We start from the raw sequence: 17,175 nt of genomic DNA, 5'->3' as shown, positions 1-17,175 counted from the left end.
TAAGGGAGCCTGTTTTTTTTTTCTTAAATACATATTTATACCAGTTTCATTACCATTTCTATCTTAAAATATACTTTTAAATAATATACAGTTATATCATTGGCCTGTACATTTTCCTAGCAATGAAAAATTTCACATAATGTACGATAGAGGGCGCTGATCTCCACGAAATGGTTTATCATCAACCATTCAATGGTTTAAATTGTATCTTAACCTTCATAAATTAAAATAGTTTATTTTTAGTTTTCATAATTTAGGAATGGTTAATCAGATGCATGTAAGGCACCAATTCTATTAATATATTATATTTCACTCCACACAATACAGCCTATATAGCTGAAGAAACATTGTAGGACCAAGTTCTAAATTCATAACAGAAATTGTTGTTTTTTTAAAGATTTGATTAATATCTATGGCTTTTTTTTTAGGCCTGGAAATCACAACTGTAAATTTTGCCTGATACTTCCAGGTTTCCCATGACCAGATTAAAGCAAAAATAAAAATAAAAATAAATAAAAACATGTGAAAGAATGAAAGAACAAGAGAGTTTGTGGAAACACAAATGTTTATTTCCTTAAAATATCAGTATGAACTAATGTGACAGCAGTACACCCTACACATACATTCTATTTAACGTCTTTATTTACACTTTTTCCTTTATATAAAAGTATACAAACTAACATAGAAAGACCTCTCAGTCTGTGGATATAAGACCGGAGAGGGGAAAAAAGACCCTGACCCCACAAACATGACTGTACCTTCAGATTTAAAAGACCGGAGAATATACTAACATGCATCCATCTTTGATCTCCCCTCTAAAACCTGTCACCGACGTCACTTCCTGTGCAGTACGGTGGTAGTAATAGAGGGGTCGTGAGTCAGATATAATACAGTTTTCATGTAGCAACAGATTATAAACACCAGCTCAATAAAACATGGGGCTTGTACATTAACACAAATACAGAAATGGACTCAGACATGCGTCAACTGCATATAAAACAGCCACTTTTACCAAACAGTCTCGTACATAAACTTCCACAACTAAACACATTCAAAGGCTTTGGTTCATCAAACCAGTTTTAAAGCTATGGGCTGGATTAGCTCTGTCGTAATGGATGACCCAGACCACAACTGCTGAGAGTACGCAAGAACCTACAAAATCACATGGTAACAAACCAGACTGAATGCCTCCCTTATAAAGGAGACTACGCTGCATATGTGAGTCCGGACATTAAGGTGGGATACACTACCTTAATTCTTCAGTTGTACATCACACAGACATGTACGTACACACACACAAAAAGTCAAGGCACATTCAAAAACACAGAATACGACATGCACACTGCCTCTTGTGTGATTCGCTGCCCTGTGGTATCTACTGAGTCGATGCATCAGAATGGGAAATATCAAACACAGTGTTTCAATGTGATCAGGCAAAAACAAATGCTAATGAAATGAGCAGGTCCCTATTAATTCAACGAGTTCACCTAATACAGAAACAGAGGATGAAACTACAAGCAGAGTGTGGAAAAGGTGAGGCAACGAACGTCGCTACACACATACTAACAACTCTGTCAATAGTGGTTTGTAAGAGTACATACAGTGCCGACAAAAGTATTTGGACGCTTGAGAAACATCTAAAAAATGTATTAATGTCATTGCATTAAATATCAAATTGTCAAACTAAGTGGCATCTATTTTAAAGAAAGCAAATGTTTAAGCAAAATATTTGGACAATTAAACATAATTTAACGTAATTTTATTCAAATTAATTTAATCACATGATTTTCTAATGAATTAATCAAAGTAGTCACAAATAACTGTGCACTTCTGTTCAAAGTTTTGGGTCAGTAAGTTTAGAATTTTACTTGAATAGCAAATCTGCAAATTATAATAATTTCTGAAGGATCATGTGACACTGAAGACTGGAGTAATGATGCTGAAAATTCAGTTTCACAATACAACATATTTCTTGGTCAAGTAAATGCAGCCTTGGTAAGCATAGAAAACTCCAAACAGTATTGTATATTATTTGTTGAGAAAAGCCTCCAAATGAAGGTGTTGCTTGTTTAAGACACTATCATATTGAAATTTGTTTAACTGAAAATGTTTGCATTCATTTTTAAAATGTTTTCATCATTAACATAATTAATCATACGATTAATCGTTCCAAATTTACATATTACATTGTTAGCCATAGTTTCAAAGATTGCTAAAAAAACAACAACCTGAAGTTAGTTCTGAAAAGCTCTACCATCATTTGTTTGCAGATGCCTCCTGATTTGATATTTCATTCTCTAATGCAATGACATTCAGACATTTTAAAACTGTGGCTTTAGTGCTTAAACACTTTTTGTGGTCACTGTATTTATAAGTCTTGGTTCTAGTAAGGAATCACAGTGCATTCTGGGAGCCCGAAAAAAAAGGGAAAGAGTGATGTCACTATCTATGTCACTGACACACACACACACACACACACACACACACACACACACACACACACACACACACACACACACACACACACACACACACACACACACACACACACACACACACACACACACAGTGGTCATGTGGAGATATGCTGCTCACTAATCTCTATCCCAACAATCACAAACAGATCAATAACACACGTTTGTACTGAATAAATCAATACGCCAAAGCATCAAAAACTCTCTCTCTCTCTCACACACACACACACAAATTGGGGAGTACAAAGGTTCAAAGTATGAAAAGGCACAAGGTATTGCTAATTATATAAAACCATGCGTGAATTACCACTGCCACTGATCTTGTCTTGCAGAGAAAGACGTTAAAAAGACAACACAGGAAATTTATGAGGTCCTTCTCTGCGCTCCACTACAGCTTTACAGCCACTTACACAATGATCTGTTAAAAATAGATTTTTTTGAACAAGTGTTTGATTTGTTGCCCTTAGCAACAACTGTGTAAAAACAATGCATAAAATTAACAGTTTAAAGAAACAAGACAGAGTAAAAGCTCAAGTTATTTCACACTCTCTCTCTCCCACACACACACACACACACACACACTCAACAATCCTCACGGAAGTGCTTTCTAGAGAGATGAAATCAGGTATTTGGATTCATAAGACTGTGTAAGTACCTTTCTTCACTGGCATTCAAATATAGTGCATATGAAAATCAGTATTAAACTGCATTTGTGATTTTTCTGTGGAAGAAAATGTTGAAGTTGGGGGATGTCAAGGGGCTGTGACTCTGCAGTCACCAAAAGAGTCAAAGATTCAAAACGTACTAATCAATTTAGAGAATGAAAGATTCAGATAATCATGAGTCTGATAGCAGCAGGAATGGTTCCCCCTCCCCAGCGGGGTGAGGATAAGGGGTTGTGTCGCATAGGACATGCAAAGTTGGCATTGTTACCAGCCAATAAGGTTGGCTTTGGCCTTCTCTGTGAGCTTGCGGACTCTCCCCTTGCTTGACGTGCCGAAAGTAATGGAGGCATCCTCAAACAAAAGCTGTCTTTGCTCTTCCTCAGAGTCTTCTTCGTTATAGAAAGCTGTCCTTCGGCCTTGGTTACGCGTTCTCATCTGCCCTTTCGAGCCCCCATCCTCTTCCATATAAATGTCAGGCTCCTCCCTTAGGGCGGGGCTTGGCGTAGGGGGCGTGGTCTCTTCAGTGCCACGCCGACTGCTCCTTCTGAGGGTTTTGGGGCTTGAAGGAGGTGGAGTATCTGTCGATCTGGTGATTCGTGGTCTGCCTCGTCGTTTCGGACTCTCTGGAGTCACCACCCCTGAATCTGAAAGACTACTGTCCTGGGCTGTAGAAGAAGCCCCGCCCTCATCACCAGTAGACAGAAGAAGCTCCTCCTCTTGGTCGGAGTCTCTTCTTAGGGACTCCAGGTCTTTCTTGCTTTTCCTTCCTCTCTTTTTCCCAGAGGCCTGGGGCAATGGGGGTGGCGGTACCACTACTGGCGTCTGTATTTGTGCGTCTGATCTGGGTCTGCCCCGGCCTCTTCGTACCACTCCCACAGTCACTTGACTATGACCATTCAAATGCAAACTGTTCTGAGGCGGAGAGTTGTGATCCACTGGACCTAAGAGAGAAGAAGCATACAAGTACACATTTACATATATTCATGTAATATATGAACCCTGGGAATCAATCCCATGACCCATAAGATCCACAGATTTCCAATGACGTCACATGGCTGTGATGTTCGTTTGTTAATACAAATTTTGACTAATTTTATTATACTTTTAGCTATAATTAAAGTGTAACACCGCTGCCGGCGAGAAGTCAAAGTGGCCAGAAGTCATTCATTTTCAATGTGAGCTGGCGGCAAGCTCCGGCGAGGCATAGGACGGCGAGGAGAGTTGAAGTCAGGTCAACTTTATGGTAATGAGCTATGACGCGGTTCGGCGGCAACCAATCGGAATGTAGAAGTCCTCCGCTTGAGAGGATTCCAGAGAACGCAGTCCTGTAAACTTTGGTTCTGACCACATTAGTTCCAAAGCAAAATAGAGGCGAGGTTGATCATGTGAATTTTATAAGAAGGCGCACAACACTATTTATAAGCTAAATTTTCGCGCTAGAACGCTTGTTTTTCAGCGGGAATGCAAATTAGATTAGCGCTTAAATTAGAGCGCCCACAAATCTTTCTACGGCGTCGTTGGCAGGGCGGCGAGAGCGGCAGTGTGAACGCACAGTTATAATCTCAACACATTTTATCAAATTTAAATCTGCAAAATTCCATAGATTTGACATCAGTGCAAGAAATGAAAAATACATGTATAATATATATATATATATATATATATATATATATAAAATAAAACATAATTTCACCTGTAAATCAGCTAAAGTATTCCCAGTTAAGTATAACACAGTTTAGATAAATCCACAGATTTTTTTTTTCTGCATTAGTGCATAAAGTATATATGAAAAAAATTAAATACACAGCAAAAACAACCAATGTTTTCCCAAATCATTGCAGAAAATGAAAGAAAAAAAAGTTTAAATGCATTCATTCATTCATAAAAAATCAAAATCAAAATCAATGCAGAATAAAAAATGTAAAAAAAATCAATTTAGGAAAAGTTTAAATCTACAGAAAAAAGCTCACTGATTCCTTTGGGTCTGTAGTAGAGCTACAGTAACTTCAGTGTTTGTGCACTGAAATTACATTTCCTGAAAACATTCAAAATGCCCTTCCATAGGGGCCTTCGCATCGGGTAGTTCTAAGAACTTATTTACAGGAACTAGCCACCAGGGTGGTTCCCCGTGAACTAAATGTTTCCCTGGGGCCATTTTTCTGGTTGCATATGTCACATCACCAGTAGGAACTCTGAAGTGACGTAAGCTGGCCGACAGCCACAACGCGGCATTCAACAACTGGAGAATGGAGGACTCCATGATCCAAGCAGTGTTTTTGTTGTGTGTCGTGGGTTTCGTGATAGCGAAGATGGAATGTAGACGTATAGTTTTGCGATTGAAAGAGCAAAAAGGAGGGCTAAGAGACGAAATCTCCTACGACAACTTGCGGTGCTACATATTCATTGATAAGAATCGCTGAGAAAAGAACACAACACCGCAGACAAAGTCGACAGGTAAATGGCATTAACGTTAGTTTTCTGTATGTTTATTGTGGAGTAAACTGTGTGCATTTACACAACTTTTTAAAAATGGCGGGTGCTGTTTCGTATGGCTGTTTCGTTGACCAATCAACGTACACTTACGTCACTGGTAGTTCCTATTGTGCTGGGTTAGACCCTACTCTGAAGTAAGAGCTAATTTAGTCCCCCAAAAGGCGTTCCAAGAACTAAATTAATTCCCAATTCCTGGTGGGTACGTCCGTTATTAGTTCTAGGAACTATGAAAAGGTTCCTGTAGTGCGAAAGTCCCTCATGTAATAACATCAGCTTTTGACAACAAATAAAAATAAAAGCTGGCCTGACTGACCTGGTGTGAGTTTAACAGGTGTCCGAAGCTTCCTACGAGACTCTCTGGCCCCGCCCTCATTGCTGTGGGGAACCGCAGAGCGCTCGGTTTCCCTGGAGACACCAATGGAGTGAGAGTTCTGGGTGCGGAGGACTCTGGAGGAGGGCTCTGCCACCTTACTGTGGGCGGCGGGAGGGGGAGGAGCTGACTGTGCAGGGAGTGCATCTGTGAGTTGGGTTCCAAAGCGAGCCGAGCTGCGGGTCCGACCAGGGACGACAGGAGGCTCAGCCTTGCCGTTGATTTGTGGATGTGTTTGCCGTAAAGAAGGAGCCCGGGAAGGTCCAGCGGGAGTGGGCGGAGCTGCATTGTCTGATCGAGGAGCAGAGCGAGAGGAGACCCGCCGCTTCCTTTCTGGACTGAAAATGAGCAAAACAAAGCAAATATTTTATTGTTTACGTTTTTTAAGTTTAACTTTTCTGAAGAAAACGTGTATGCAAAGTTTAGAAACGGTGACAAATTCTAGAGCATAATATTCTTCAATGACCAATCAGATGCTGTCTGTACCTAGAGGCGGAGCTTGAAGGTGAAGAGCTCCTTCTCCTCTTCACAGACTGTCTGGTCAAGCGCTCCGTGTGCAGCCGCTGACGGGTGATTCGCTCACTCTGCAGACTTTGAGCAGCTTTAAAATCGGTCAGGATCGAACTGATATGTTCTTCAAACAGAGCGGACAATCGCAGACTCATACTGTAGATCTGCAAACACAAAAACACACAAGCAAACAAAAAATAAACTAGTGAATTAACTAGATGAACTGGTTTGACTGAGATTACAATGTTTACTATGAGATTACAATGGTTACTATGTTTACAATATGAAATGATAACAATTGGACATGATCTCATACCCTGGACTTTTTGCTGGGTGTGTAGACTTTGGAGTTGCTGAAGATCAGTCGTACATCTTTACAAAGATCCATGGGAGTGTCATACTCTCCTGCTAACAGGCGGTTCAAGACAGTCCCAAAGTCCATAGGAGTGTCCACAATGTCCAAGTAGTCCTGAGAGAGGTATTTTTGATGAACAGGGCATATAAGCAGACAGTGCACTGCAAAAAATCATTTTCTTAATCAGTATTTCTGTCTTGTTTTCCAGTACAAATTACTAAACATTACTAAACATAAACTAGATATGCTTATTTATGCTCCTGTTCAAAAGTTTTTGAAAGAAGTCTCTTATGTTCAACAAGGCTGCATTTATTTGATCAAAAATACAGTGTGAAATATAATTATAATTTAAAATAACTGTTTAATATATTTTAAAATGTAATTTATTCCTGTGATGGTAAAGCTACATTTTCAGTATCATTACTCCAGTCTTCAATGTCACATGATCCTTCAGAAATCATTCTAAATATGCTGATTTGGTGCTTAAGAAACATTTCCTATTATTATCAATATTTTTCCTGTTCAAAAGAACAGCAGTTTTTTTATAAAAAACATTATAAATGTTTTACTGTCACTTATGATAAATTTGTGTCCTATCTCAATAAAAGCATTCATTTATTTCTGACCCCGAACTTCTGAACGGTCATGTATATAAAATTATGTAGGATAACAACACTTTTTAAGAGTGTTCCTCGTGTATCCCAACCCCATTGCAATATTTCAAGATTTACCAAATATTATATTGTTATTAAATTTAATTTGTTTTAAAGGGGTGGTTGATTATGATTTCACTTTTCTAACTTTAGTTAGTGTGTAATGTTGCTGTTTGAGCAACATCTGCAAAGTTATGACGCTCAAAGTTCAAAGCAAAGGGAGATATTTGCTTTTAAAGAAATTGCTTTTTAAGGACAACAACAAACGGCTGGTAGTGACTACACGACATTCCTCCCAGGTTAGTGACATCACTAACCCTAAAATTTACATAAACCCAGCCCACGGAACACGATTTATAGATTATTAAGACAGAATATGCTAATCAATGACTAGACGATAACTACACATAAGCTACATAAATTCATCAACTAACCATTCAGAAATGTTGTCACTTCTTCTTGAGTCTCTCCATCTTTCTGACTCCGGTTTGAACATAAAAGGCTAAACGTTTTTGAAATTTTCAGGACACAAGCTCCTGAAGCTCTGCCCTCTGTGCCGGGAGCAGCAGCTCATTTGCATTTAAAGGGACAGACACAAAAACGGTGCGTTTTTGCTCACCCTCAAAAGTAACAATTTTAACATGCTATATAAACATATCTGTGGGGTATTTTGAGCTAAAACTTCACATACACACTCTGGGGACATCAGAGACTTATTTTACATCTTGTGAAAAGGGCATTATACCACCACTTTAAGGACTTAAAAGTTTTTACTGGACAACAAGACAAAAATACTGATAAAAAAAAAGATTTTTGTAGTGTGTGTGTGTGTGTGTGTGTAAATACATTGTGTATGTGTAGTTGACTTTGTGTTACAGTATTACAGAAATCCCTAAAACACTTTACAATTTTGGTTTGTCTAAAATTAATACATTTTTATATGTCAAAAATAACAATAACATGAGGTCTGAGGCCGAGACTATGGCATCCTTCATAATTCCCACCCGATGCTATAGATATGAAGTACAGTTCTGTGTGTATGTATTTTCTCCATGTGTCTGTGTGTTACCGGATACTCCTCCAGATCCACAGGCTGTCTGAAAGGCTCTGAATCTTCACACTGAAAGATGAGCTCCAGCAGCTCTCTGCAGCGCCCCTTCCAGGCCTGAGGGTCTGATGTTGGTTTACTGCGCAGACTCCTCAGGATGGGTTGCTGCCGCTGCCTCTGAAACAGAACAACACTCTCGATTAGCCATGATGTGCATGTATGTTACTGACAGACGTACAAAATTATTGCATACATAATCAATCCTGTTTTCTCTGGCATGGTTAGAAAGGTAAATAATCACTTAAATGTACACCTTCTTATTGCGGCTAGATGTACAAGGCGCCTCATGCTCTTCATCCTCATCTTCATCCTGATTTGGGAAAAAAAGTGTCAAAGCATGTTACGCACTGACATAAATATACACATTTACATTTCCTGAATACCAAGTGCTTGCAAAGCAGCAAAAGAACAGTTGTTAAAGGTACTGAAATAATGTATTAAATCCTGTTCAATATGAGTGGTTATGAGTGTGTGTTTCAATGACACTTACATCACTTGAATCTGAGAAAGCGGTTTTCTTCATGCTGTTATATAGTGAAATAATATCTGTACAACTTTGGTCCCTGAAGAACACAAACATAGAGACAGGAAGTCAAAAAGCATGTATGACTTTAAACTAAATGGCGATAATTATTTTGAACTAACAAACAGCTAGTATTAAATTGTATACTATTTTGTCTGAATAAATTAAAAGAAATCAATCGATTTAATAGCTACAATGGAATTTAAGCATTACAGCATTGCAATACAATGTATGTGAATAATGCATATTCATTTTGAGACTTCCTAAATAATGCATTTAACAGTGTTAAATCATTAGTGTTTTTAAAGAATAATGTGAGCATGAAATGATGGCAAAAGCAATATAAAAGTAAAAATAAAGAAATTAAATATCCAATATCAGACGATACAAATGAATTAAAATACTGATACCGATATCAAAAATCAATATGCAAACAATATATTGTGCATCCCAATTCAATACTGCCGGTTCAGTTTTATTTGCGACTCACTTAATAAATTGTAGCATGAGGTCAGATACGAATTTGGCAGTTCTGACAATGAACGCGTCTGGTTCATTGAAGGTTTGAGCATTGTGTTCGATGTAGCGTACCTCCCACATCAACGTCGACATTCGCCTGACAAAAACACCAGCAAACAACAGATGCACATATAAATTCAATATCATCTACATTAGTATACACTGATTTTGGAATAAATCAAGTGTTGGATTGTCTTGTCCATTCAGAGTTCATGCTGACCTATAGAAACGGTTCTCTAGTCTGTGCCGGATGGTGCTCAGATCTGTGACGTAAGCAACCACGGTGCAGTACGTTGGATATGCTTGCAAGTCCACTGGCAATTCAAATGGCACAGCCACATCTGGAGGAGAAAAAGAATCTCAGTTATATCTAGGGATGAGTTTGTGGCAGAACCTTGCATTATATTGTTCTGTCTTTTAATATATTAATGTGGTGTGACGTGGTTTGTGGCTTTATTAACATCCATGTCACGCCAAGACCGGTAAAATACCGGAATTGCCGCATTCCACAGACAAGAATTTGTTATAATGCATAATGTTACATAAGGTTTATATTATGTATATTACATTATGTATTTTAACAGTGTTGTTCAATAAAACCATATAATTACTTGCTTTTGATACTTTATTTTAATCAATTATTATTGCCTCATTGTTATGTATTTTAAGTAATTTAAACGGCTAATATTCACTTAGGTCTAGTTTTATTACAACAACAAAAATGTTAGATTAAACGTCAAAATAATCAAAATACTATTTTTCCAGTCATATATTTTGTCATTGAAGATTTCTTAAAAATAGTGTTAGAATATCATCTCGTCCTCATGAACCCAATAACGTGTATCGTCTCGTCTTGGGAGCTAAGTGTAGCCCAGTCACCCCTAGTTACATCCCTTTAGTTTCGGACACAGCCATAGTAAGGCTTCTCAGTTATCATGTAATGCTAAATGAAAAAGTCATACCCAAAGTGCAAATCTGGTCGATGCCCCTGATGATGCGTTCACACTCTTCATCACGTGTGCGTGAGCCCCACTCTCCTTCTAGGGGCTTGTACAACAAGGCCTTCTGCTCCTCCTCAGTTAGAGGCACACTCAGGCCTAACTCGTCAGGAAATACTGCTGCAGACAGACAGAGAAAATAAGATGGAGGAAAAGAAGAGACAGACAATCACAGCTCAGTTTGTATTGGTTATTAAAACAATGCCAGCTGGACATCAGAGCAGTAGATACTCTTGATGGATGCCATGTCAACTACCACGTTTTTGTGTGTGGGTCAGGTTTTCCCTACATTGTGGGGACCAAATGTCACCACAAGCACAGTAAAACTCCTGCAAAATATTACTACAATTTTAAATAACTTATTAAAATGTAATTCATTTCTGTGATGCAAAGCTGAATTTTCAGCATCATTACTCCAGTCTACAGTGTCACATGATCCTTCAGAAATCATTGCTAATTTGCTGCTCAAGAAATATTTCTTATCGATGTTAAAAACCGTGCTTATTAATATTTTTGGGGAAACCGTGATACAGTTTTTATTTAGGATTCTTTGACAAATACAATGTTCAAACATCATTTATTTGAAAAATAAATCTTTTGTAACATTGTAAAAGTCTTAACTGTCACATTTGATTAATTTCATGCATCCTTGCCTACTTAAAATATGAATTTCTTTTTTTTCTTTTGTCTAGGCAAATTAAAGGACTACAAAAACAAAAATCAAAGGACTACAAACTACAAAAAATCCTAAAATCAAAGTTATTTCATTCTATTGACAGCCGTAGTGTTTATCATACCTTCATTGGGAATCTCTTCCATGTCCCATGGGCTCATCTTTTCTGTATCTCCATTATCCCAGCTGCATCACACAATAACACAAAGCTGTCAACATTATGTCATCTACTATTACCCAAAAAAACATGTAACACCAGACCACACTAAGCTCACAAAAGATTAATTTCTAAGCCTCCACATAAACCATGTTAAGCCTTTAACTTAAAAAATCAAAGATTGAGTGAAGCTATAGAGCAATTAATATCAGAAAGATTTGTGGGTTTTAAAATTCACTATTTGTTAATGTAGTTAAAAGCAACATAGAATAGAGGTTAATGTAGAACGAATAGGGCGTATTGCTTGTGGCCTCATGGGTTCATGCCTGGTTAAGACACGATGTAACAATAATTGAATTACTCCAGAATGTGTAAAATGTGTAGATGGACATGGATAACTGACCAGACGTTGTAGCACTGGAACAGAGAGTCCGGATATTCAGCCTGATAAGGCTCCTGACTCTCAATCGTGCCAAACCACCAGGCGTCATCTATCACTGCACGGAAACGATCACCTGACAAAATAAATGGGTGTCAAATCAGACATGCTCATCAACTCTGTATCAGGAAGAAGCAGTCATTAATAGAAAGCAACAAATGAAGTTATTTAAAAATACATAAAACCCCCAATTCATTTAGACAATTACTTGAATACAATTTTCTATTAAAAATGTTGTAAAAGTGACAAATATTTTTAATGAAAAAATCGAAATATATATACATTATTTCTTCACAAAAATTAATTTCGTTTAATGTAACAAAAACAATGTAACAGAAAGGTCCCCTGTGATGACTGTCATGGTCAGTAAACATTTTTAAAAAGAGCAAGATTAAATCAGGTCAAATGGAGTGTGAACAATAATGTCTGGTCAAGGTCTAAAAAAAAAAATATCTGAATACTTTTACTTTGACATTTTTAGTCATTACAATAATTTTTCAACATGCATAAAACCCCAAAGATGGCATTTATAAGAATTTAGCACTTGCATTTTGAACTAGATTTTCCAAAGATTTATTCTTTTCATCATCTCGAACATGTGTGTCACTGACCCATTTAAACCCATATAAATTAAAACCTGTGCAGAAACACACTCAATTCACACACTAACCTATCATCCAGTTCCTCTGTCTTGCATTATCGAACTGCTGCCGAAGTACCAGGAAGTCGATGACATCAGGCATGTCGTGGTATCTGAGACAACAATAGAAATGCAGGTTAAAAGCCACTCAGAGAAGATCATCGTGAATAAGTCACCGTGACTCACGCAGACTGCACTCACTTCATAGAGAAGGAGCCGCCCGTCAATTTGCCAGTGTCTGGGTCCAGGAAGGCCAGCTTCAGACAGCACAGAGTTGGCAAACCGACCTCATACTTGATGCCCACTACCTTCAACAGCTCCTGCTCCTGTAGGCACACAATCATAAATCATTTTCTTTGTTTTATCATGTGTATGAAAAATACTGTGAGGTTAAAATGTATTTATTCGAATACTTACCCTAAGCTCTAACTTGTGCCAGGGCTGTTTTTTAGGATTTATACTGAAGATCTTGTTTTTTTTGGCCATCTCCACGTAAGCTTCATGGCCTTGACGGAAATAATACACCTGTTCACAAACACAACAAGCAGCTTAATATTAACCATGTTTCTACACACCACATAAATACAAATATTTCCCATTTTAATTATTCTTTAGCAGACTGTTGCACTGAGAAATGTGTTTTTTACCTCATCGCCCATCTGTGGGGTGAAGGGGCATCTCCGTGGCATGGTGTCAGTGATCCAGGGTGAGGGCAGCCATTCCTCTAATGTCAAACCCTGGTTCTGCAGTTCAGGTATCCTCTGAATGAATAAATACACATGTTATATACACTCAGTTCTCACGCATGCGTCGTGACGCTCTCGTGAACTCACGTGAGGCCCACACGGAAGAAAATTAATAGTTGAATAAAGTCGTTATTTTTGTTTGTTTTTGCGCACAAAAAGTATTCTCATCACTTGATAAACTTAAGGTTGAGCCACTGTAGTCACTTGGACTATTTAAAGATGTCTTTACTACCTTTCTGGGCCGGCAGATGCAATTACCTAGCAGCCTATGAAGGAGTGAGACAGCTCTCAGATTTCATCAAAAATATCTTAATTTGTGTTCCGAAGATTTAATAAACACTTTAATAAAGGTTGTGCATTTGCATAGAGACATCAGTGTCAGTGAAGAGTTTGAGATTAAATGAGACGTGATGTGTGAAGAATAAAAAGATGGGGAGATTTAAAAAAAAAAGCATGTTTTCACTTGTGAAATATTTTTTGTGTGTAATTTCAAGTCAAGATATAATTGTAAAATTATGCAAAAATTGTGAAAGTATTATTAAATTGTGTTCAACTATGAAATTAACCTTGGCAAGAGAAAGGAATCTGTAATTGTATTCCAAACATTTTTAAAATGTAATTTCCATGGTTGAAATTACATTTGTTCATAACGGTTCAAGAAAAAAAGAATAACAGAACTCTCCTGAATGTTGTCAGTGGACACATTCAATAACCTATTGAGCTTGATTGATGTGTTTCGAGGGAGTTTAATTTCTAAAAAGGTTCATATTAAAATAACACACAAAGGACCACTGACCTTCCGTTTCTCCTTTGGCTTCTTCTTCTTTGGTAGGGCTCCATCTTTGTCCTGCTTTTCTTTCCTCCTCTCTTTCTTGGAGTCTTTTTTCTTCTCTCCATCTTCTTCCGAGCTGCTGGCATTCTTCTTCTTTTTCTTCACGCTGGTCTTCTTGGGCGGTTCGAGGTTTATGCCAGCATCTGCTGTCCAGTCTGAGTAATCGCTGGAGTAATCACTGCAAATATAAACAGACCCGGCATATACAGTATTTGTGGATCTGACTGATGTATGTGTATAAGGACTGTCAGATATATGGCACTGTGTCATACAGGGTGGGAATTATGTAATTTTAGGGGCAAGGCCATTTGGCCTCCACCTTTTTTTTTTTTTAGGGGGCACCAAGGCCATATGACAGGGCACAAAGGCCATCGTACAATTCGATGGTTTTCCCATTCAGATTGCTACCATAACATCCTAATTTGGAATAAGACATGGATTATGACTTTTTTAATAAAAAACAAACATTTTTTAATGAGAGAGAGGGAGAGCGCCATTACATCCAGAAGGTATACACCCTCACACAACAATAGAAACAACATAAATGCCAATAAAAGCATTCAGAAACACCACAAATGCCAATAAAAGCATTCAGAAACAACACAAATGCCAATAAATTAATAATTTCCTGCATTGTCGAACGCTCTTCTTCATGTGTTTCAAATATGGACTATAATGTTCAGTAGAGCGCCCTCAGGCTGCTGGTATGAATTGAAAACACAGCACATCAGTATACAGCGCTCATAATGATTACATCGACGCATTTGGCTATAAATTCAATAAAATATTATTCCTGTCAATAGAAATCTGATGTAAACTGAGAATATATCAATATTTCTCCAAATCTGCACACTTTTGAGCTAAAAGCCGCGAGGGACGTTGTTTTGTGAATCGGTTTCATGACGACAGCACAGGAGTTTTTTATGAATGGGAGCGTCTGACGCTCATAATTCATATTAAAGGTATCGACTCATTTTTGCATTTCATAACTCCTGACACAAATTAAGACATAACTGTCAATATAAATTTCTCAGAATACAATAGTGGTCAAATACTGAAACGTGAGTCTTATATCTTTTTAATGATGTAAGTTATAGTTTGTCAAGGTAATAACATTAAATCTTATAGTAACTTTGAACTATTAAAAAAAAAAACGCTTCAGTGCGCCGACGCCGTTACCTCTGGAACCTTGCATAGGGCCCTTTTCTGATATTTTTAGGTCAAACCGTTCTTGTCTGTCAGTCATATAATGCAGGTCTATGGTCACGGTCTCAGAGAGCATCCACAGAGTCCAAATTAAAACAATTCCCCATCGTCCAAATTAAACAATTCCCCATCGTAAGTACACATTGATGGCCTAAGACACGAAACGAGCGGTTTGTGTGAGAAAACGAACAGTTTTTATATCGTTTTTACCTCTTGTAACACAGCGACGTCCAAGTGATCTGAGGGCGCCCGCGCTTCCTGCTGTGTGACGTGCGCGCAGACTGGTGCATAGATAGACATATAGATTTCGCCTTGGCTACGGCAGTTCATGAACGAATGCCGTAGCCAAGGCGAAATCTAGTGTATATATCTATGCACCAGTGTCGACAACAGAGTGTCGTTCTTCTGTTGGTGCTGACGTTACATGCTTCTTGCACTGCTGTTTTGATGCGTGAGATCATCGATGTGATTATGACACTGCACCTCCGCGAATCCACAAACTAATTGAAGTTCAGAGACTACTTGGGTGGAACTTGGACGGGGCCAGGGCACACAGGCCACTGTGGCCTTACGATGAATTTTTTTTCACGGGGCATGAAGGCCAAAGTGTAGGGCAACGGCGGCCATGGCCGCGTGGCCGCGGTATAATTCCCACCCTGGTGTCATATGAAGTTTGAGGGCAATGAACATTTACCTGGAGCTGCTGTTATCATCAGGCCAGGGTTCTTTTTCCTCTCTTTCCTCTCTCTCTTCATCTGACGATTCTCTGCTTGGAGGTCTTGCTTCTGTTTCTCCCTAAAAAACCAACAGGTATAAAGAGACTGAGGATTACCACACTCTTTGTATGCCATTCCCAGAACACAGCAAGTCTGATGTCACTACTCTGCAAAAATCATTTTATAATCTTCTTTTTTTTTTTTTTGCAGTGTAAACAACTGGAAAGTATAAAATATTCACAAACATATTTTAGATATCAGAATGACTGTTGTCCAAAATGACCAATGACTGCACAGTACAATATTTCTGTTGCAGTGTGAAGGAGTTCATTTCATTTTAATTCATGTTTTTCATGGTGAAAATTAAGATTTGGTGTTAGTTGGCACTTACACTGCAGCTGACAGTATGAATCTGGAATACTCGTTCTATAGATTGAGAAACCTGCCATGGATGCTACACTGACACTACAAATGGACCACTCACACTTCTAACAGGGATTTTAACACAACAGATGGAACAATAACACTTCAGACACAGCAGCAATAAAAAAAAAAGCCATCCCCACAATAAATGAAACAATTTCAGTTTTAAATGTTCAAGTCAACATGAACTCAAAATTGACCCTACGTACTTGTGTAACACACATTCCTGTATAGTGAATGATTACTATATGGCAATCTTATGGCAGTCTTTTAACAAAAGGTAATAACTTGCACCGCCTCTGAAATGACTTTCCTTTTTGATCTTTCACCAGGCCCTTTTAGTTTTCAACCACCTGTCATACAGTAACCACTTTTCATGATTCAACTGCTATTGAAAGTCAAATACAGTACTTTTTTCACTCATTGAACATTCTGTTCCTCTCTTAAATCGTCCACATGTACACTACCGTTCAAAAGATCGGGGTCATTAAGATTTCTTTTCTAAAAGATATAACAACTTTTATTCAGCAAGGATCCATTAAATGGATCAAAAGTGACAGTAAAGACTTTTATATTTTTACAAAAGATTAGCCTCGAAGATAAATCGCACTGTTCTCGCGGCTCTCGGCCTCGTCCTGCTTGCTGCATTCACGATATTAGTGTTTTTTTTACTGT

General features: G+C 38.1%; 1 protein-coding gene across 4 annotated transcripts in view; it reads right to left on the bottom strand.

The window, feature by feature from the left end:
- Positions 1–555: 555 nt before the first annotated feature.
- phip (PHIP subunit of CUL4-Ring ligase complex) overlaps positions 556–17,175 on the bottom strand; it is a 39,609-nt gene continuing 22,989 nt past the window's right edge. For 3 of the 4 annotated variants that reach the window (XM_084427426.1, XM_084427428.1, XM_084427429.1), the window contains 18 exons: positions 16,056–16,156; positions 14,120–14,333; positions 13,225–13,338; positions 12,995–13,102; positions 12,779–12,903; positions 12,608–12,690; positions 11,902–12,013; positions 11,466–11,527; positions 10,633–10,788; positions 9,891–10,011; positions 9,642–9,767; positions 9,119–9,191; positions 8,882–8,938; positions 8,590–8,745; positions 6,829–6,981; positions 6,489–6,676; positions 5,946–6,340; positions 556–4,080 (listed from right to left, as the gene is read on the bottom strand). In XM_084427426.1, the coding sequence (XP_084283552.1) occupies positions 3,404–4,080; positions 5,946–6,340; positions 6,489–6,676; positions 6,829–6,981; positions 8,590–8,745; positions 8,882–8,938; positions 9,119–9,191; positions 9,642–9,767; positions 9,891–10,011; positions 10,633–10,788; positions 11,466–11,527; positions 11,902–12,013; positions 12,608–12,690; positions 12,779–12,903; positions 12,995–13,102; positions 13,225–13,338; positions 14,120–14,333; positions 16,056–16,156 (3,021 nt within the window). In that variant the 3' untranslated portion in view covers positions 556–3,403. The remainder of the gene's footprint in view (positions 4,081–5,945; positions 6,341–6,488; positions 6,677–6,828; positions 6,982–8,589; positions 8,746–8,881; positions 8,939–9,118; positions 9,192–9,641; positions 9,768–9,890; positions 10,012–10,632; positions 10,789–11,465; positions 11,528–11,901; positions 12,014–12,607; positions 12,691–12,778; positions 12,904–12,994; positions 13,103–13,224; positions 13,339–14,119; positions 14,334–16,055; positions 16,157–17,175) is intronic. The other variant, XM_084427427.1, reaches the window with a different exon arrangement.

Source organism: Rutilus rutilus (genome assembly GCF_951802725.1).
Source record: "Rutilus rutilus genome assembly, chromosome: 13".
Lineage (NCBI taxonomy): Eukaryota > Metazoa > Chordata > Actinopteri > Cypriniformes > Leuciscidae > Rutilus > Rutilus rutilus.
Note: the sequence above shows the minus strand (reverse complement) of the source record. Positions and strands in the feature narration are given on the sequence as shown.